This window comes from Amblyomma americanum, chromosome 3 (assembly GCF_052857255.1).
Source record: "Amblyomma americanum isolate KBUSLIRL-KWMA chromosome 3, ASM5285725v1, whole genome shotgun sequence".
In the NCBI taxonomy this organism is placed as follows: Eukaryota; Metazoa; Arthropoda; class Arachnida; order Ixodida; family Ixodidae; genus Amblyomma; species Amblyomma americanum.
In genome coordinates, this window is record NC_135499.1 from 53253627 (window position 1) to 53275478 (window position 21852).

The window sequence follows — 21852 nt, forward strand, 5'->3', positions numbered from 1 at the left end:
TAAGACGAGATTAAAGCGGTGTTCATTTGCGGTTGCTAATGGGGGATCCCCAAACATTTCATTACGATCTGTTGCTTCCGCTTTCGTAACGGCATCATCAATAATGGAGGCCGGATAGCATTGGTCCCTCAGAACCTCCCGCATACGTCTAGAATTTTTTTCGAAGTCTTCTGGTCGTGAGCAGATCCGTTTAAATCTGATGGCTTGGGAATATGGAGTTGAAGTTTTGCAGTGGCGTGGGTGGCAGCTCTTCTAATGAAGGTACTGTTGCCTATCCGTGGGCTTTCTATAGACACTGGTGATTAAGGTACCCTTCTCCATTCGAATTGAGACGTCCAAGAAATTAATTTGACTGGTGGAGTAAGGGTGTGTGAAACAGATGTTTGGACGTACGTTGTTAAATGCTGAAATAAACTGGATGAATTGGTCCTCTGTTTTCGTCCATACCATGAATATGTTGTCTAGGAAGCGTTTGTAAAAAGCCGTTTTTGTTGGGTACGAGCGGATAAACTCCGATTCAATGCTATGCATATATATGTTGGCATAGTTTGGGGCCATTTTCGTTCCCATAGCGGTACCACTCGTTTGTAGGTAAAAGGAGTTGTTGAATTAAAAAAAGTGGAGCTTGAGGACCAGGTCAGTAAGTGCAGCGATGGTACCTTGGCTAGGAGCATCATCGTTTTTGTGTTTTCCATAGGATGCGACCAGAATAGGATGCCATCATCATGCGGTATGTTTGTGTACAGAGACACTACATCAAGGGTAACTAAATATATATATGCAAAGTTGAGAGACGCTTCATTTAGACAGATTTATTTGGAGTCGACATTTCGGACAGAGCCTGTCCTTTCTCAAGACTGAAGTTACAGCGATCTTCCTCCCGTTCTTGAGGAGTTGTAATTGGCACACATGTCCGCCACATGAAAATAGCAATAAGCAATCGGGTGCTGGAAAGAAGATGGACAGAAAAGAAAAATACTGGAAAAGGGAGAAAGAGTAATAAATAGAAAAAGAATACGCGCTGTCGCACCCTCTCCACCGAAAAGCCGCTGGGAGCGTAGAGAAGCCGGGAGGGGTAGGGTGCCTCGATGCGCGCCCGCTCTCCGCTTAGGGTGAGGACAACCGCGTCGTCTGCTAGCGCGACCGCCATTTTCTTGCTTCCGCTGGTCGCGAGACGCTCGTTTGCTGCGTGGCGCGCCTAGATAGAGGTGGCCCCGCTTGCATTGGGAGCTTGAATTTGACTTTACTTTTGAAAATCATTCATTTTATAGTTTAGATGAAAAGTAAGAGTAAAGATTCGGTGATGCATTCGCTATTTCGAGACGATTAGCGAAAGTATAGCGGATATCTTTCTTTGTTTTGCTATAGGTGATCACGGCGGGCAGCTGATCGTCGTCGTTGGAATACCGGCGCCACGGAGTTGCTATCATTGCGCTTACTTGTGGATATAGCGGAAAGAGGGTGAAGTGCGCCAAGTGAACAGCTGCATATTCAAGTACGAACGCATGACATACTTACGTTAACTTACACTATTATGCAATGGTGGCAAAAACATTTTGCAGTCAAAACATAAAAACCTAGGCGCACGCAAGAACAATCATTTAATGCCTTAATGCACAAGTACAATATCTACAAAATGATTACAAAAGACGATTCAATGCAAGCGTAATGCAACTTGTGTGTCTTACGCTTTAATTTTTCTCACGCTTATGTGCATGCACACGAAAAGTTCACACTTATTACAGCGTCTTCAAGGAAGAGAAACACCAGCACAAGTTTTACTTCCGTGACCACCAGCACGTGTGGCTGGGTACTGACGTAGATGTATACGTAGCCGCAGTCTTGTGTAGGCGGCTATCAGCATTTTTCCTATTGCTTCCTTGTGATCTGCACATGTGTTCAGGCATGGTCGGTCTATCTTTGCAAAGTATTCAGTGAGCGATTTCAGCGGGGACTTCATCGTGTGTATTTTGTTAGTGCACCACGCGGCAGCGCCTGTGAAGTACTCCTCGTAGTTCTTGAGAGTGCGCATCACTTCACTGCTAGGATAAATCAAGTTTCCTCCATCCCTCACATACTCCTTCAGAATTGTCAAAGAGGCATATTCATTACAAGCTGTTCCGATGAGAGCATCTTTGCACTGGGAGCAAGACACAGACTTTAAGACGCTTTTCAGGATGAACCCTCCCAGGTAGTACAAAATGGAACATTCCGTTGACGTCAGTTCTTCGATAAACAAAATCTCAGAGTCATCTATTTCTTCAGGCAAATTTTCTGAGTGCTGCTTCTTTGCTTGAGAAAGGAGATCGACGAGGTACTCTCGATCATCAAGCTCATAGCTTGTTGTTCGTGGCGTGTGTAGAAATTGGCTCACACTATTAAGCCTCAGAGCACATTTTAAATCATATGCCGTCGGCACTGGCTTCCTTAGGCGTACTACTGAAAAAAGATTTTCGAGGCAGTCTTGAAGTAGCCTGCTTGTTAAGAAAAACTCGTAGCGTTCATTGCCCAGAAAAACTTCTTGGAGGCGAAGGACAACTGTCGTGGAAATAAGCAGCCCAGCTTGGGATGGTTTCCACTGAGAGGTGGCGCCCATATTCATCCCTTGTATAGTTTCTGCTGCAAGGCGCAAGGTTTTCAGAGCAGCGTAATATTTCTCCATATTTCGGTGGCTTAAAGCTAAAGTGGGATGGCGTGATGACATCAGGGCATACCACTTTGACACCAGATCGAAGAACCATGCTGTCGTTTCGGCAGATGGGTCAAGCAGCCATTCTTTCACCAAAAATCGGATAGCCGGTGCCGCCTCTCTGAAGAATTGAAGAGCTACTCCTACCTTCATTTTTGTAAAGTGGCCGGAGCTGACATGAACTTCCGATAGGGCAGGGGCTACTTTAAGTTCCCTCTCTGCGTCGTAGTCCACCACTGCCTGGACGTGCTCCAGTTTCACGTTTGGTGACGGGAGGTTGTTGTCGAGCACGGTGGCATCGCTCAGTGCAAACACTTTCGAGCTTAAAAGTTGCCCTCGTAGGTTCTTCAACACATGTGCTGCATCAGCAGTGAAAAAAAGCTCTTTCCCGTCCAAGCATGGATGCGGTATTGAGCACACTGTGGTAGAATTTCTGTGGCTTGAAAATCCTAATTCTCGCCACATCGCTCGATTTGCTGATCCCATGTCACATGTGACAGCACGGACTCTGAGGGAAATCTGGCCACAGCGCCGAATGATGTCGAGTACATAGTCTTTAAGCACGGCACCTTCCACGTGTTGGCCAGTGAATTCATAGCCGATGACCTGCTTCCACCGCTGATTGATTCCTCCCAGCATGAACACCAAAGCGTGATTGGCGGGCTCCTCTGGCTTCGAAGGAAGTGTTATACTTCCAAGGAGAACGTCTTCACCTCGATCCAGTTCAAATGCTGTAGCAATTTCCATCTCGTCTAGAAACAGCACACAGTCTTTTTCCACGTTTTCCATTGTGTCAGTCTTGCACTTCATGACATCAAAAACTTCTTGAAGAATGCCTGGAAGGAACCTCAGTCCCTGGATCCTCCGTGCCAACGTCCTGCTGGACGGAAGAGGGTAACCCAACTTCCTCAATGTCTCATATCCTGTCGTTCCGCAAGCAAACTTAATTTGCAACCCTTGCTTAACCGTCTCCGCAGACCACGTGTGACCCTGAGTGCTATTTTTAGAAATAGCGGAAATTTGGTCTGCATTCAAGAACCGTGTATTTTTTGCGAAATTATCAGCCATGCTTTCATGCTTTTGAACTTGCTTTTTGAGCGTTTGGATTGTCTTGTTAGCAATTGTGTGATGTTCTTGAAGCGTGGCGTATTTCCTTTCCATGTCTACCAACTGCTTTCTCAACTCAGCACAATCGGTTTGTGTCCCACTAGCTGTAGGTGTTTCATCTGTCGAGCTTGGACTTCCGACGTTCGAAGATTCTACATCTAAGCTGTCGACTTGGAGATTGACCGATGACGTATCTCGGGACACCATTTCGGTTGAATCGGGGAGCAAATCTGCCTCTGATGCGATGTGAAGTCCTTCAGCGGGGTTGTTCACCTCTTCATTGGCGGATATGGGCACAAGCTGCGTTCTGTCTCAAGGTGGCTTTCGGTTCCTTGGAGCAACTGGAAGCAGGAGGATGTACAAACCAATGATCAAACTGAGCACTATGTAAAGGAAAAATGCGGGAATCACGGGATATGGAAAATCAAGATAAAGAGCAAAGCGAAAACAAGGCATGACCAGCGTCTCGGCATTTTATTTTTCAGTCTTTAGTTTTGCACAAAAAATTCTAAGGGTAGGGGCCAAAAGGTGCACATAAGTACTTCACTTGTTCCCCGCTCCCTGTATTAATTACAATGCCGTCTTGGTTAATTCCATTTGTATTAATTAGAGAAGGCGACCGATTCTGCCTTTTCAAGTAAGAATGGGTTAAGTGGGCGTTTGAGATGAAGGCTGCTGCGTGAGCCGATCGACAGTAGAATTGAATAAGTGGGAGGCTTCTTGATGAGCGTGCGAGAAGACATGCATGCATGCACACATAACCTGTTAAAGGCGAAATAAGTGACCCATACCGGGCAAGCGGCTCAAATGCCACCACTTTTTTTAGTAACGAATGTATGCACTTATACAGAATCAGGCAGCGAATCAAACGGGAAATACCTACCCCTGAATGAGAAAACCGTTGGTACAGCATTAGGTTTCAGCTTTTTCCATCCATCTGCCCGGTTTTGCTCAAAACATGATTCTTCAAAGTGAGCCTGCATGAAAAATTTTTTTTGCTAATATAAATGCCTTATTCCCCGAAAAATAAGATTAAATTACGATAAATCAAGAAAATCAAACAAACGCACGCCGGCACGCATATGGGCTCACATCCGCACACATTTACAAAATAGAGATGTACTTCACACTACTCCGTTTTTTTTTATTTCCATGCGCTACTTCCATGACATATAAGCTAGAATAAATGTCATGAATAACAATTTTCGCACTGAACAAAAGTATAAAAGATCTGAATTTGATGCAATGTGGACAAACACAAGCCTAAAACGCGTCCCATGCTATTCTGCACTCCGGGATTCCCTTTTCATACTGCTATACAGGTATGCGCCTGCCAAAATTAAGCGGGCAGCGAGGGCTTTTTGTGAAGTAAGCGTGATGCACTGCTGCTCAAGATTCGTGGCTGACAAAGATCGTAATAATTTTAGAAGGCTGAGTCTTATTGCCACGTGAAATGAACGGAAACGTAAATGCGCCAGAGGTTCCATATCGCCCCCCAAGCTCTAAGAGACTACGACCGTTTGCAGCGATCAAATATCAGAAACCTGCAAAAGCATGACATGACGCCTCCGACAGGAACACGAAATCGTAAATATGGTCATCAGAAACAGACTCAAAGACAAGCTGACACGAGCCTCGAAATAAATTTAGCACTGCTGAGAAGTCGGGTACTTACGCTGCATATGCAAGAGTAGTTCGTCGGCTGCCACTTGTCCCGCTTCACTTTCACAGTCCATAGAAGACGTCGTTTTTTGTCTCTAGGAAACGAAAACATTCTCCAGCCATTTTTAGCGCTGTTAGTGCACTGGGGAACGCAGCACCCAGGCATTCTGCAAAAAGACTGTGAAGAATGCCGCTTTCCGTGTCTAGCGTGGGCAGTCGACGGGACGCGGGAGCGGAATGCAAGAAAATGGCAGCGGCGCCTCCCGAGAACCGGTTTTGGCGGCGGCGACCCCTTCAAAGAGTGGCTCCACCCTCAGCGGAGAGCGGGCGCGCATCGAGGCACCCTAGGGAGGGGCGAATGGTCGCCCCTCACGGCAGAGCGGCGGCGAGTACAGAAACAGACGGTGGCGGATTCGCGGAGATGCGTGTACTCGCGTGCCCCTGGCCAAAACGAGTAAAAAAAAAAACAGAATAAAGCGCAGACATGGCAGGACACTTCCCTGGAGCCTCTTCGGCAGGAATAGTCAATGTGGAATCAGCGGCGCAGTTTGCTTAAGCAGAGACATGTGCACTGTGCATGCAAACACAAAAAATAAAAATAAAGAAGGCGACAAAACATCCGAGTTCGGGAAAGTGTCGTGGGGGGGGAGGCGGGGGGTAAACGTGAATGGCGGGAGCATTTAGGCAAGGGTTCTTCAACTGCACCCCGCTCGGCAATGTGGTCGAACTGGGTGGGGTGGAGGTAAAGATGCGCTTCTTTAATCCGCGCACGCTGTCACAAACGTGGGGAATTCTGAGAAAACTCTAGGGAAAATGTGTCTGTCCCCAACCGGACATGACGTCTATAAAAGTCACGTGACCATGACGTTAGAGGCGTGACGTCACTTTTTTTGGGCCAATCAGCGTTTCCAGCCTACCGACCCGCAATCGCTTGTCTCCACACGAACGACAGACTAGGAACTATTTCTAAGGTCCATAGCTGCGGCAGGTTGCGGCGCCATGCTCTTTTTGTTGCTGCGTTGCATTTAGGGCGTTGCTTTTTGTCTAGTAACGCTGCGTTTCGTGTTGCGCCTTGCGTGGCCTTTTCGTGCTGTGGTTCTCTGAATGTGCGAAAAAGTTAGTGTGCCACTTGTGCGCTTCTAAAGACCTTCTGAAGCGCCTGAAGTTGTTCTCGAGATATCGGAAGACGTCGTATTGCGCCTTGCACCACGCCGTGACAACGCCGGCAACAACGTGGAAGAAGGAACCACCTGGCGGGATTGCTTAAGAATGTGAGTAGAGTCCTTGAAATTTTCTTTCAAAATGTTTGGTGGGGTGCGTGAAGTGCTGTAAATGCTGGTGGGGGTTCTCTGACAACTTCTTCGGAGTGCAGTAGAAGTTCGAGTTCGACGCAACGGCTTCCCCAAGTGTGCTGTTCTCACGTGACCGCGAGCCCGCCACACGGCCAGCGAAGAAGTTGCGATATGGAGTGTAGTTGCATGTTTTTGATCTCATGGTATATCTGTCCTCCTTATTACAATCAATTAAGACCGACGCGTGGAAAGCACTCTGTTGGAACGACGTATGCTTCCCAGTGGCAGTGGTTCTCGGCGTTTAGTTTTTCGTGCTTGTATTTGTGTGTGTGTGTGTGCAGGGTACAATTCCAAGCTCAACAAAACATGGCCTGCATATTTCACGTTACAAATGCGCACAGTGCGCAGCCGTTCAGTGCCCGGAAGTGGAATGACGATGTAGCTACAGCTGTCTGGGTTTCGCACGTCAAATGCACAAGAAATGTTGCCGATGACTTTTGCCACGAAAATAACTTTTCTGAATTCATTTCCGGCGTTGTTCGCTCACAGAGAGCATTAAGCATTTTGTGGGCACTGGAATTGGTTGATTGGTTTACTTTTTGGCATTTCAAGCATACTTCGAACTGCTCCAGTAATGAACCTCTACAAAGAAAAAAATAGTAACACACCTTTACACCTTACAACGTGTCGCCGCACTGTGCTGGGAACGCTTTCGTTTTTGTAATTGCACGCATTGGGCTGTACTATTGCAAACTGCACATAATGTTATTTTCGAGTGTGCTTTAAATAATTTTTTTTCAAAGGACTTTATGTATTCAATGGTGACATGTGCACTTTCGACTGAGTTGTTCAATGAGAGAGGTACTGGCGCTTAAATTTCGCCGAGATGTGTAATTGGAGCTTCCACTCGCGTTGTAGTGTCGTGCTGTGAAAAGCTTACTATTTTACATTGTGTTTTGTCATGTCTGTGGTATTGGCGCTGATTTATTCACCTGGCTGTAATTTCATTCCTTTTCTGCAGCAACTGAACCAATGCTTTATTCATCTCACTATGAGAGTGCTAGGATATCGTGAGTTTTTAATATGCCTTTAACTGAATGGAGTTATTTAAATGCAGGTAAAGGATTATACGTGTTAGCAGTTTGAAAAGTAATTTGACATTGTTAATACATCTATTATCTTTTTACAACTATTTCAGCAGTATTAACTCAGCATTATTGGAGCATGAAAGCGTGTTTTCTAAATGAAGCAGCATTTATGAATTGTTGAAGTGCTCACCTCCCTAACAAACGGAGTCGATGGCATCACTTTCTTGTCAGATGTTTAGTAAGTGCAATTACTGTGTTTGAGGCACCAGTCTGAGAGACCCAGATGTAGATGCTCTGTGCTGCCTATGAGCTATGGAGGTTGAGTGACAGCTGTTCTCACAGCTTTCACCGGCCATAATTTTCTTACTACAATTAAACGGTCACTTGTAAAACACAGAAGGTGAATTAATTCTCTAAAAACAAGTGATTTTCAATGTCATGCATTATAACGGCAATAAATATTTTATGTATCAGAAGAGTATTGTTAAAGGCTAATGTAATGGTACTATTCATTGTCATGAAATAGTTCAATATGGCAGGGGTATCAGTTAGAGCTGGATGGTGTTTACAGTTCTTTTCTAAGGGTACATTGCATTTATTTTGAAGTCGTACTCTCTGTATTGTGCTGCTAGCAATCTTTTCAAAGCTATATTACCAGAGTGCTGCTGCTTAAACATACTGATCTGATTGTTGCTTGTGTTTGCATTAGTGTGAAAGCAGTTGCGTGCTCGGTCTCACTGACAGATTTTTTTTTCTTTGGCCTATACGCAGACATCTGGGTACTTCAGACTGGCAAGCATGGGTGGCGCCTACCTGATACCTCCTCATCTCGGCACAGACAAGAACAACGCACCTCATAATCTGGCAGCCAGGTCACATCATCGGTTTACTGCAAGTGATCAGTACAATTTATGATAAAAATACTGGTGTCTATGCAATTGAAGTATTTTACTGCGGGATATGCACAATGAAGATCACAACTAAAGAGTAGCTGGAAGTGCCGCATGAACTGCCTCCTGTGGCCAATTTTTATTTTCAGAATAATGCAATCAATGAAAACATCTGAATTACAAACTAAATATGTTTACACAAGCATGGTTAGAAAGACAAACCTCACATAAAGCGTTTGCATGTGTCAAGTGTAGGCTTTGAGTTGGTTTTTATTATCCCAGCGCGTTTATCCTCCTTACTATTTACTATAAAAGAATGCAACGAACATGAAACAGATTGGTTTTCTCCTCTAAACCGGATATGGCTTTTCTTATTTTTATTTTTGTTCACTTTATTACTACAGCACATCATACCTTGAATTTGGCAGCCTGCTTTTGATGATCTTAGATTGTTAGAAGCAACCTGCCTATTGTGAATCCAGGCAACACTTAAACACAGCTCGGGAAAGCATGTGCATAGGTGCAAAATTATTTGCATGTTGGCAGCAGCAGTTGAGTGAAGAAAGGGGACTGTAACAGATGACATTCACAGCTTATTCACAGTAAGGACTGTCGAACAGCCAACTCTACAGCATCCTATTCTAATCGCTCTCTATCCCATATGGGTGGACCAAGCTGTACATGCAAAGCAGTGCAGGAAAAGACAAGTGACATATAGGCAATAAAAGAAACCAGTCCTTTTGTTGGGCAGAGTCACGGATTTAGTGTACAATTTTTTGTGGTTATTAGGAGGCAGTGCGAACCAGTCGGAACTGAAATGCCAACCAATGCGCACGCTTTTGTAAACAGTAATATGCATGAGGGTTAACTGGCTCATTACTGCTCAGAATCAGATATTAAGCACTCCTTGAAATTTGCATTCTCATGAGATGATTTTCAATCATGTAGAGTAGAAATGAATATTGTACTCTTTCTTTTGCTCATTCTTGTATTTTGTGTATTGCTCTTATTCCTGCTGCTTAATGGAGTACAGACACCTAAGGTATGAGGGAATGTTTTCTGCTATGTAATGATGCATAAGGCATTATTATACATGGATACAATAATTCCATGTATAATACCATGTGGTATTCTGGTAAGACCGCTAAATAATTGATAATCGCCTATTTTTCTCATGCTGTTTTGGGTTCAACATCCGAACAATGACAGTGACATCAAAGTATGCTTATAGGTTACGGGAGACATACAGAAACTGCGACATAATCGTTTCTTTGTCATTTTAATTCAATGCGATGCTAAAGGCAGCCGGTCTCAACAGCCGGAATGACAACAAATGTCAGCGATATGCTGTTTTTTCATTCCTTAGGTGCAGAAGGCTATAAGCAGTTTAACGTCACATTCATTGTTCAGCTGTCAAAACAGAAACAGCATGACAGAAAAATTCACTTATAAATTATACCACCTGGTGATTCATGCATAGTAGTGTCTTCTGCATCATTGTAGAGAAGAAAACATGCCACCAAAATTAAGTGTCTATATTCTTTCATTAACAGGTCAGTTTAAGACTGCACAGATCTCGCATTTTCTCTTCAAAACAATTGATTCCTTGATCATGTTCACTTCTTTATTATGCTCACAGTCCTTGGACAGCTTTAAGTGATATCCTTTCAGAATGCTACATAAAGGCACATAATGCTTTTTAACTTAATTCTCATAGAATGAACATGCAGCTAGCCTTATGCTGTGGCTCCAACTAGTATTTGCATCTTATGTAGGGCATAAATGTATCGAAATTAAGGCAGGCTTATACTAAGAGGTATTCAAGGGGGAACACTAGGCAGTATTTGAGTCGGTACTCCGCTGTTTTTTTTCATGAAAACATGCTCGCTTTCAGATGTGATCTTTGTTGCACATGTGGCTTGGAAAATAATTTTAATCTAAAATTAATTTTCCCAAAATAAAATGTGCTGATACTGCTCATGTGCCACACCTCCTCCCAATTTTCATCATAATTGTTGCAAATTACTAAGGCCCTCTAGGGGCTGCAATCTTTAAATCCATAAGTTACTGTAAAACTTGCTAAGTGAAATAAAGTTACTTGATTGCATATGGCGTGTTGTTGCTGTGTATTTCTTGCATGCTTACAGCATTAACAGTTGTTACATCATGCACTTATGGGCTGTTTTCCTTCCCACCAGGAAATAGAGATCAATGTGTAACCCCATTCCATAGCAATGCTGTGGCCAAATGGCTTACAGAATTTTTTTGCAGATTCTAAAGCAACACGCTGCAACAAAAAGAGTGTGAAAGATCATTCCTAAATAACTCCCGAAGAGCTTTCTGAAAAGTCATTACAGTGCATCTCTTGAAACCCACTAGCTGAGCTCTGTAGTAATATGACGGCCATTTCGTTATTGGAACTCATTACTCAAATCTTATGCAGAAACAAATAGATCACATTGCAATGAAATGAATGCATTCAAATGGATTGAAATAAAATTCCTTTAACTAGTTTCAAAATAGAGTTGTTATGGTGTTTCTTATAAAGGATATTAGCCGTGTCCCTATAACAATGCGATGGGCAATTAGTTATTGAAACACTGTACCCAAATTCTATACACATTCAAAAGCAGCACATTATAATAAAAGCAGTTCACTCAAAACGGTGTCTAAACAATTTCTCAAGGAGTTTCTAAAGCAAGTCATTAGAGAATTTCTTTTAAAGGACACTAGCCGTATTCCTATAAACATGCGGTGGCCAATTAGTTATAGAAACACTGTACCCAAATTATATAAAGATCCAAAAGGAGCACATTACAATGAAACCAGTGTACTCAAAAGGGTTTATAAACAGACTCTCCAAGGAGTTTCTAAAGCAAGTCATTACAGTGTTTCTTTTAAAGGACATTAGCTGTGTTTCTATAACAACGCGGTGGCCAATTAGTTATTGAAACTCTGCACAAAAATTCCATACAGATCTAATAGAAACATTACATTCTATTGAGTAAATATAAAAGATTATCCAAAGAATCACAACAGCAAATTTTGTAATACATTACGCCACCTCTTCGAGCCTTCAGCGTGGCCACCCCTGGTCACGTGGTTGGTCACGTGGTGCGGAGCAGCTGCTGCCGGCGGCGCGGCGATCCAGCGAAACCTAGCTGCACCAGCTGTGTGCATGCGCCGCGTCAAGCGGGACGAAGATGAAAAAGGAACGCCCAGCGAAACGGAGCGGCGAAAGATTTTGTGATTCGACTGAGCGAGTTCCACTCGGCCAGATGTAGCTATCGCGTCACTCCAGGTTTAACCACAGCCATTTTTTTAATCTCCTATTTTCCGAACATTGATGGGAGGAGAGCGAGATTTGACAACGTTCCCGGGGTGTCGTAGATGATGCCGAGGATTGCCGAAAGCTTTCGATCGACTGCGCGCACAAGGAGCGCCTTTCTTCAGCTGAGTTTCCCGATACGTCACCTTGACTGTGCGACCGGCATATTTTTCAGAGAACTTTTTTAAGCATGGAATGCTTATAGCTTCCGTTGTCGGCACGCTGAGGGTGAGCTTGGCGCCAGAACAGAGAACATCGAGGAGAACCTAAACATCATTGGCGATGCTTTCATTCCGCCTCGTGGTTTCAGCGCCTTTGCGGTCCCGTGATGGGCGAGGCTGCCGCGGGGACCAAAAGAGCCTAAATTTTTGTATTGCAGCCTGATAGGCATAAGCGCAGTCCTGATGCCACTTGATAAGCAAGGCGACAGCTCCCCATGAGTTGCCGTCATTAAGAAATGCACGCTAACCCTAGAACGTAGGTCCCGTGGCGCAAGCCTCTGTTCATAATTTCGGGTGCTTCGAAGATAATTTGGGGGGGGCAAAACCGATTGCGGATCTCTTCTTTCCAGTCATCATGAAACAATGTACAAAAATGTCAAATAAATTTAAGAGGTCGACCAGCCACCCTTTGTTCGATATTGCGTGGGACGCCACTACAGTATCGCTAGGGTGAATGGCCCCATGACCATGACGCACACTGCATTTACCGGCAGTGCGACAACACATCCTTAGCTTTTTCTAGAAGAGTCGCGTCGCATATCGCTTGACGGGAATTACCAGACGTCAGCAGGAGGTCCGTGCTGTTCTGGCTCCTCTGGAGAATTCCGGACGGACTGCAGTGCTGGGTCTTCACATGATTTAGGCCTCGTACCGAGCGGTGTTCAGAGGATGTCCAGACAGGCTCGAAAGCAGGTTTCAGCGCTGGTTCAGCGCGCTGTCCTCAAGGCTTTTCGCGATCATGCCTGTGGAGTTCTGTGGACGTTTTGGGCTTTGTTTACTTTCACTGTGACGCGCAGCCGCATATGGCGCGTAAACGTGCTTATGAAAGTGATGCGCACGTTTTCGCCCAGGAAGGCGATGCAGAGCCACGTGTGGCAGAGAGCGCTAAAAATGGCCCGTTCGGCCTAACGCAGCCTCTGTTGGGGCGTAGTTTTAAGGCTACGCTTTGGTGAGCGGGAAGAAAACAGCACGAGGTCAGTAGCCTGGAACAGGGTAACATATTCGGTTGTAAACACTGCGGTGCGTTGCAATTCGCTCCCCTTGCACCTTAGTAGCGCTTCAGGATGAGCTGAGCTCTGAGAAAGATCTGTGCACGTTGTCGACTAAAAGAAAGGTTAGTTTGGTAGGTGCCGTATACACTTGTTTACTTTCTTGATATACTGCCAACAGATTCCCCCCCCCCCCCCCCATATTAACTGGTAGCTAACATTTCCAGAGGTTTACTGTATACTGTATGCCCTCGAGTTACCTGTACCAGTAAGACAAGAGGGGATGGGGCGGCGGAGGAGGAGCGTAGCCGCCGACAACGACCTGCTTTCTGTGCTTTTAACTGCAATATTACAACATGTCTTGTGTTTTTTTACTGTTTTGTAGCCTGCATGGAAATGCTATTGTCGGATACAACGTAAGTCTGCAGTGCAGCTCCGCCCACATTTAGGACCGGTGCACAGAATTCCTCCACGACAAAAACGTAGTCCTAAGTTAAAATTTCTCCTGTCACCTAAACAAGAAGCTATTCAGGAGAAAAAAGTTATAAGCTCTGGAATTCTGATACCTGGCTTGTTTAATATAGCCAAACATTAGAAAGTTGATTTCGTGTAGGAATGTGATTGGACAGCGGTGTAATACAGTACGACGCGGAGTGTGACCCAATGTTAACAACTGCTGTTCTTTATTAAGTTGCTTCCTACTGTAGGGTATATTACTGTTTTCCTGCTGCGTACCGCAACGAGTGATTTCAAGCTTCACCCATTCCTCTTTTGCAGTATGACGCAAACGAAGCGTTTCGAGCCTCCCCACCCTTTATGTTCGTGGCGACAGCACTGCGGGTGAGTCTTGCCCTTGCAAGTGGACTTTAGCTTCCGCGGGAAAGAGGTGCATTTCTATGCGCTCTGCCTAGCCCTGACGACCGTTTCAGGTGAGGCCAGCCAAGTTGAGCGTCGCAGACGCGGCTACCTTTTTCGCCGCGTAGCTTCAAAAAAATGGGTCATGCGACTGCAGTCAGCACGGAAAGAAAAAAAAATATGTGCCATTTTACAAACTAGCAGCATACATAGTCGCACTATGTTGGAGCGTATCAGCCCCAGCGCAATTCCAAGAGGTAGGTAAACACCTTTGTTGATTCATGAGAGAATCAGGTAAGGGAGGCGGGGGGGGGGGGGGAGGAAGCAGGATGAGGACGGGTCCTCGGGCGGCTCTAGATGGGCCAGTCCTTTCCGACCGTCCGGGCCCAGCCCACTGTCCGAAGCTCTAACTCCGACAACGAGCTGCGCAGAGCAGCTTCCCACCGCTCCTAATATTCTCATCCTTGCCACGGGGCTTGAGTTCTTCGAACAATTCAGAAAGATGTGATGATAGTCAGCTCTGGCGCTATAGAGACAAGTGGCAGTGATGAGAGATTCAGTAGGTGCGAAGCTGAGTGTTTCTTAGCACAGCAGGCATGTAGGGTAACGCCAAGCGTTAGCGTACGTTGCGAAAACTGCAGTTCCGAAAACGCAACAGGCGTACGTAGCAAGCATAGTATATAGTTGGGAAAACAAGCAGCAGCAAGTGTTCACGCACTGGCTTGGTGAATTTCAAAGTGTGCGCCATGGTAAGCAGCTGGCCTAAACTGCAGAGGTTTAGCAGCATGAGTACCACACACTGATCACTCTGTGTGCACTATATGTGCATGAGCAGTTTGCTGAGAGCACCCGTTCAGCTCTCAACCCAGACACAAGCTTTTGGAACAGAAGGTGCAAAAGCAACCACTTATTTTTTGTCATGCGGAAGGTGCGATTCGCCTTCTCATACGACGCAAAGCGCGTGCAAAGTAGCATGATAAAGAAATGTTGCCTTTGACTGACCGGCAACTAAATACAATTTTCCTTGTTGTACTTAGTTCCACTGAGAGTATTTGACTGAAAGTTCACAGCTAAAGCAATAGAGACGTGCTCCCGGCCGGTCGTCAGCGTGAGAATTCAGTTTGCAGAGCTCACTGTACGTGAACTTTATGAACATCACCGCTTTTGTATGTGCGCAGTAAAGAAGTAATGTCTATAGTGAACACAGCTAACAACGTATGAGCGAATACTTAAGCGGTTTCCGGCTGACGCGTAGAGCGAACGGTGTATTATCACAAAGTAACATCAGCCGGCCGTTTTATGCGAAGGGTTCTATGCCCGGGTAAGTTAGTGTTCCTGCAGTATGGATAGCACAAGTGCACGAAGGACAAGGCGCGACAATTAGGACGGCGCTTATATATGGATACAGCAGTTCTACGGTGCTGGCGTTAATTTCGTGATAATTTTGGACTATATCTGCCACCTCTGTCACAGATGCTTATGCCTAGTATTGATTTCACTGCACTTGCTTAGCACCGCCTTCCCGGGTATAGCATGGACACGCGAACGGGGAAACGCGTGCTGAGTCGTACGAAGTGAGGTTCAGAGGCACCGGAGTGCTGACTGCGACCCCCAAGGTAGTCACATGACTGCTGTTAACACTGCTCGAAGGTAACTTCCTGAGGAATCAAAAGGCCGCGACACAGGCGGGCGCCGCACGCGCAGCTACCCGACCGCCGCTAAATCGGCTGCTTCGCATTGGTATATAGTCTTCAGGCGCATGCTAACTAAAATATTTTCGAGGCACCTTTATTGCGCCCAAGAAAGTATTGTTGGTCAAAACAAGACGTGGCGCGCGTTTTCTATGTGTGCTGATGAACACCGAGAACTCAACTCTACGAAGAGGTTCTCCAGCACCTTCCGAAGGAATCGAGGTGTGGTGGCCACGTTGGACAGGTGTGGGCGCTGCGCTGTAATCAGCTCCAGCGTCCATCTCAGGCATACGCACAACTGCGTGGATGACCTGATCATGAATCCTGTCCTTAAATAGACACTGAGGACAGCTCAATCACATTTTTGTTCTTAGCAGCAGTAGACGCATTTATTACTCAAAAATTACAGTTATTATGAATAATGCTGTTCCCACCATTTGATTCAAACTCTAGACGCTGATGACGATGTCTAAAACTATCCGTGATCGCTGACCAAAAGTGAATCTTGCTGTGGTCCAGCCAGGAGAAGGAACTCTAGTTAGTTTCGTTTTCAACTGCTTTAGCGCATTTGGCGATTGAAGGAGACTTGATATGTTTAAAAATTAATAAATCATTGATAGGCACGCAGCGCGCCTGACTGTGGCGGTGGCCGAATTCTCTGAGTCATCGAGAAACGCAGCTGCTTTGTCATCGCCGGCGGTGGCTCGAATCCTGCTAAGGGATTAGGTTTTTTCAGCTCGATACCTTTGCCACTGCAACGATACTAAGTTGTAGCTGGTTTTCCTCCTGCCGCTGCAGGTGGGAATTGGCGCGAACGTCTCGGTTTTCTGGGCAATGGTATATATGGAAGTCTCCTTCCCATGGCGTAATAGTATTAGGAATCTTCATAAACATGTGCAGCCTGTCTCGTGGAATTCATTGCTGGAGGTGCTCAGAGCACTTTAAGACCACTCATAAATGCTAATAGCCGCCCTCGGGTGGTGGCCACGCTTATGGACTGCTGAACGTCTCCAGTCTTCGGCCGTTTCTCTTCTACGAGTTAGGTAGAGTGCATGCGTGGTCTCCATGTCTGCCTTCGCGGCTTGAGGACCTTCCCAGTCAGCCGCTGTTCCTATAGCTGGACAGCGCACTTGCATTCCTTTGCTGCTTTTGGTGCTTTTCGTGCTGCCGCTACCACCCGCTTACATTTTTCGTGCTGAGCTGGCCGCTCAGCGCCCCTCGCCGATTTCGGTATTTAACGCCCAATAGCGCTCGCCCGCTCTTCATCGGCCTGAGCGACGCGCTCAGCTGGTTTGTTAGTTTCGTCTTCGGGTACATACAGTCTCCGCAGGCGACACAATCGACGCTTTATACCTTCCGAGTCAAGTGGCTCAATCGTACAGCAATTGGAAAGGCGGGAAGCCTGAAAAGTCTGGAAAGGGGCATTTACCAGCGCGCGACAGGATGAAAGATGAGGTAAACGGTGTTTTTAACACGCACCTCGTGCTGCTGCCATTTAAAACACGATGAGTGAAGGGTCGTGGTGGCGGCTTCCTCTTACTGGCTGGCATTTTTTGATGGACTTGTGTGCATGCCGGAATTCTGATGACTGAACTAACGGAGTCCAGCTCAGTCTGAGCTGGGGCTTCATGCTTAGCATGTAACGCGGTTCTACTTAGGCTCTAACCCGTCAGGTCGATGAGTAAAGCTGCGCAAAGTTTGTTCTTTTGTTAATTAATTTCTGCTTCTTCCAGTTTTAGTCTCTGTATATATACATGGAGTAATTATATGCTCTGCTGCCATTATCTACAAGCACGCTTTTTCGAACCACACTATATGATGGGTCTGGAAACCTTCCTGAGGGAAACGGACAGACCTGAAATTATACTGTTACTTTAAGAATACAGAACCGTTTTTAGCCAGCGTCTGTGCAGTGCAATTTCAAAGCGTGTCATTCACATTTTCCTGCGCTCTCTGGTTTGCAGATCTCTATCCTGGGCAGCGTGTACCACACCTACAAGGTGTATTCACCGGACTCAAGCAGCTCAAACGAGGCTCCGCTGGTGCACGTGCGGCCTTTGCCCTCCGTGTCCAAGGCAAACTGAGTTTATGCGTTGATATTAAAACAATCCAAACCACGCTGTCGAGGCATAGTTCGGCAGCGCAATGTGAAACATAGGTCTATGCTGCAAGAAGAAATGTTTAGGGAAGTTTTCTGTTCTAAGCGGTGTTGACAAGTGAGGTGACGCTCTATCTACAGAATGACAAAAATTTATAAACTTTACGAAGAAATTCAGCGCGTCAAAATACGGAAAAAACAGAAGACGGTCGTGAAGCAAGCGTAACAATGATTCCGCCCGGCTGAGTTCTGCGACTGCCCTGCGCATGAACAGTCACACTCAGTATGGTGATCACTTCGGGCTTGGCCTACTCGGCCAAACTGCTCTTTACTTGTAAGAAGGCCGAATGAAACATACGACTCTAGATGGGCATTATATCCTTCACCGCCACTTTTACGGAGAATATTGATCGTCGTAGCAGGAAATATTTATTGGTGCTGGTCGGCCGACAATGAAGTGATCACTACAACCTACGCTGACTTCACAACAGCCCGCTTATAACGAACCTGTTTTCGGAGCTAAGACGCAACGGCAGTTAATTTTTTGTACATGTCCCACCAAGTTAAACCTCTAGACCGGGTGTCACACCGAAGACTAAGCTGGGCCTGATGAGGTGGCAGCGGCCATTTCCAAGAAATCAATGAAATATACCTAGCGCTATTCCGCGATGCGACTTAAAGTTTATTGTGTCCAACTCGAGGCGTGTGAATCTCTTGCCTTAGATGTCTTTTTTCACGCATAACAGCGCGGTGCGGTTTTCCAGCTGTCCCCACGAAGTTCTGAACGATGTTGTGAACTAATAAGATAGCACTAGTTAAAGAGGGCTCGTGAACGGGAAGGAAAAATTTTTTGACCGCAGCCTTTGTGACCAAGCACCGAAGTGCTCTGTTCAAAAACTCCAGTGCATTTAGGTAGGTAGGTAGGCCTCAGACATTGATGGCACATACCCACTGCGGGGGAGTGGTCAAGACACAGGCGGTTAATTGTTGGATACAGGAAAGTTTTGACGGGAAAAGGAGTGGTAATTGTATGTAGGCTGATAGATTTGAAGACGCAAGGACATGGGTCCTGTTAACTTAGAGATCAAGGACGGGACATTGGCTTAATGTGCATAATAGTATACAATGCCTGTAATGTTTCAATGTCGTACTGACTGAGGGCGGGAAAAAAATTAGAATGGGAGTCGCTGTTTTTCTTGAAGGAAATTTTGCACAGCAGAGCGCACACTCCTGTCGCTTCGTCCAAGCAAAGAAGCGCCAATGAAAAGAACAACCGCGTAGGACACAGGCAAACCCATTTGATGAAATGGAATTTGCAAAAGACGCTTCCTCAAATAGAGAAACGACGCCAGAACAGGAGGAAGTGATCTATTGTCTCAGGTTCGGCACAAAAAGGGCACAACTGGGAAGCCGCGAGGCCAGATCTGTGAAGGTAGAAATTTAGAAGGGGAACCTGGCAACGCAAACGCGTGAAAGATACCTCTAGTCTGCGCGAGCGCCAGTCTTTGCTACTCCAAGGATGCAGAAGATGCTGATATTCGGGAAATGATGTAAAAACCGAGGCAGCAAATTCCTGAAATATTGTGTAGCTGCCTAACCTCACCGCAACTGTATATGCACAGGTTGGCAGAAGAAGCCAGAGCCTTGAAGAAGCGGAAAGGGCTGCAGCTTTGCATTCGATGGGAAAATGTCATCGGATTCAACCTGGACTGACGATGAGTTGTTATACAATTGGCGGGCATCTGTGAAATGAATCTTTATGGGATCAAAGAGGGACTGCACGTAACATATCTGCGGAGTACGAAAACGAGACCAGCCGACACTAAAAAAGGCGGAAGGTTGACCAAGAAATTTATGCTGGAGGCGTGAAGAGGTGATTCGCACAATTTTAAAAATATTTGAACTGTTAAAAGGCGAAACCTAGCTGATAACGATGGGATTTCCGCCTCAAGGTGCAGAGCAGCATTGGCGACATATTTTGGAAGCCCTAGACAGAGGCGCAGTGCCTCACGCTCCAAGAGCATAAGAGGGCGAAGTTTATAGGCGGAAGCTCCTGAGAATAAAACGCACCCGAACACCAAAATTGGGTGGACGTACATTTCATAAATCATCAGAAGTGTATGCCTTCTCATGCCTGACCGCGTATTTTCCCATCCTAGTCGATACACGCATAGCCTCAACCCAGGCTTCCATACGCTTTCACGTGACATTTTATGTTTAAATGTTTTGCTGCAAGCGCCGCCAATAGTATAATAACCAAGCGAGAAATCCGTTTAGTAATTGCACATTATGAGCCAAAATGGCAGTTTTGAAAGAAATGGTCATGGTAGGGTCACGTTGCCGAGCCAGTGACCGAGCGCACACGAAATAAAAATGGCGGCGTCCACAGAGTGCCCATCAGGGCGGCTACCTCGCACCGAGTTTACGCCGTCTCTTTTCAAAGTTGTGCTAAGAGTTACCCGCATTAACTCGCGAGCCTGACGCTGCCTCAAGAATGCCTGCATAACAGCAGAGTGCCCATCTGGGCGGCTATCTCGCTGCCCATGTTTGCGCACTCTCTCTTCAAAGTTGTTCTAGTTACCCTTGTTACTGACTACAAGACATGAACAGGTGAGCTCCTGCAAGAATCACAGTACGAGAATTGGACTTATTGCTCCGTGAAAAGTCCCGCTCGCGAGCCTGACGTAGCTGCATAACAGCAAGCGTACTGCTTTGCTAGTTTTTGATGCAATGGAGGGGCGCTTAATATCTACATTTTCGCTAATACAATGCACGTATTTGTGATCTTGGCGTTGGGATAACGGATGATAGTTACTGTACCTTATCAAGGACTGAGCCCCTTAATTCATCTGGATCGCCGTTTACGTTCTCTAGTGTCGTAAAAACATCCCTCTAACTTACTCTAAATAATATAAAAATAAAAATTTAGTTGAAACTTGAAAGTGCTATGTACTGTTTGTAGGTAATGCCTACTATCCATAATGAGCAAATGCAGACAAGCTCAAGGGGAAGGTAAAATGTTAGCCGCGTCAATTTTTTTTTGTTGCTGTAATTGCCACGCAGGAATTTATAAATATTGTCAGTTACACGTGCTTACAATGACAAGGCGTCACTTTGTAAAAACTTAGCATGGCTGCTTTCTGCAAAAGCAGCTCCAGTGCAATGCAAGGCTAGAGCGAGCTATTTAGCATATGGCTAGCTGTGTGCTGTATTCCACATGTGTGACCAAATATGAAAGCAATGAAATGCAACCACCAGTATTGCTTTGGCAACTGTTTCCATGTCTCTTTCATTCTATGCCACAGAAGGCCACATAAATGCAAATAAAAACAAGCACCCCATTTCTGAGATTTATTTGTGAGAACGCAAAAGACATCGAAGACCACATGGAGCACTGTGCGACTGCAAAATTAAACGTGAAAGTAAAGATTGGCAGATTTATTTGTTACAACGCAAATAAAAAAAGAGCACAAAAGGGAGCAAATGCTGCAGCAGCAGAAAGTGTTGCCAGAAAGCACTCTAGAATGTAATAAGTGCATGAAGTTCTTGTTTCTTTTGCTGCCTATTCTGAGCTGTGCGACGGTTGCTTGGGCCCCGTCAGGTAGATCACATCTGCCTTTTGCCCCTGCACAAGAGACCTTGTTGTCTGAATAAAGAATATCTATCTTTCTAATTGCAGAGCACGTTTTGCATTCCAAAATCATTTTGCTGCAGATATAATAGGTGAATAGCACTGCTGCTGAGGTGGGCCATGTTGAAGACATTTACCAGCGCCGCTGTGGCTGAGCGGTTATGGCGCTCGGCTGCTGGCCTGAAAGATGCTGGTTCGACCCCGGCCGCGGTGGTCGAGTTTCGATGGAGGCGAAATTCTAGAGGCCCGTGTGCTGTGCGATGTCAGTGCACGTTAAAGAACCCCAGGTGGTCGAAATTTCCGGAGCCTTT

At 45.7% G+C, this 21852-nt stretch overlaps 1 protein-coding gene and 1 long non-coding RNA gene across 2 annotated transcripts in view; both read left to right on the forward strand.

Moving 5' to 3' along the window:
* The window catches only part of LOC144122959 (uncharacterized), a 72129-nt gene extending 54209 nt beyond the window's left edge, over nt 1-17920 (forward strand). Inside the window, exons 6-7 of the mRNA XM_077655905.1 lie at nt 14044-14106; nt 17777-17920. Of these exons, the coding sequence (XP_077512031.1) occupies nt 14044-14106; nt 17777-17896 (183 nt within the window). The 3' untranslated portion in view covers nt 17897-17920. The remainder of the gene's footprint in view (nt 1-14043; nt 14107-17776) is intronic.
* Nucleotides 6404-10835, forward strand: LOC144122960 (uncharacterized). Its single transcript, XR_013312957.1, has 2 exons — nt 6404-6729; nt 8610-10835. It is a non-coding gene; the product is annotated as an uncharacterized LOC144122960 (long non-coding RNA).
* Nucleotides 17921-21852: the final 3932 nt, after the last annotated feature.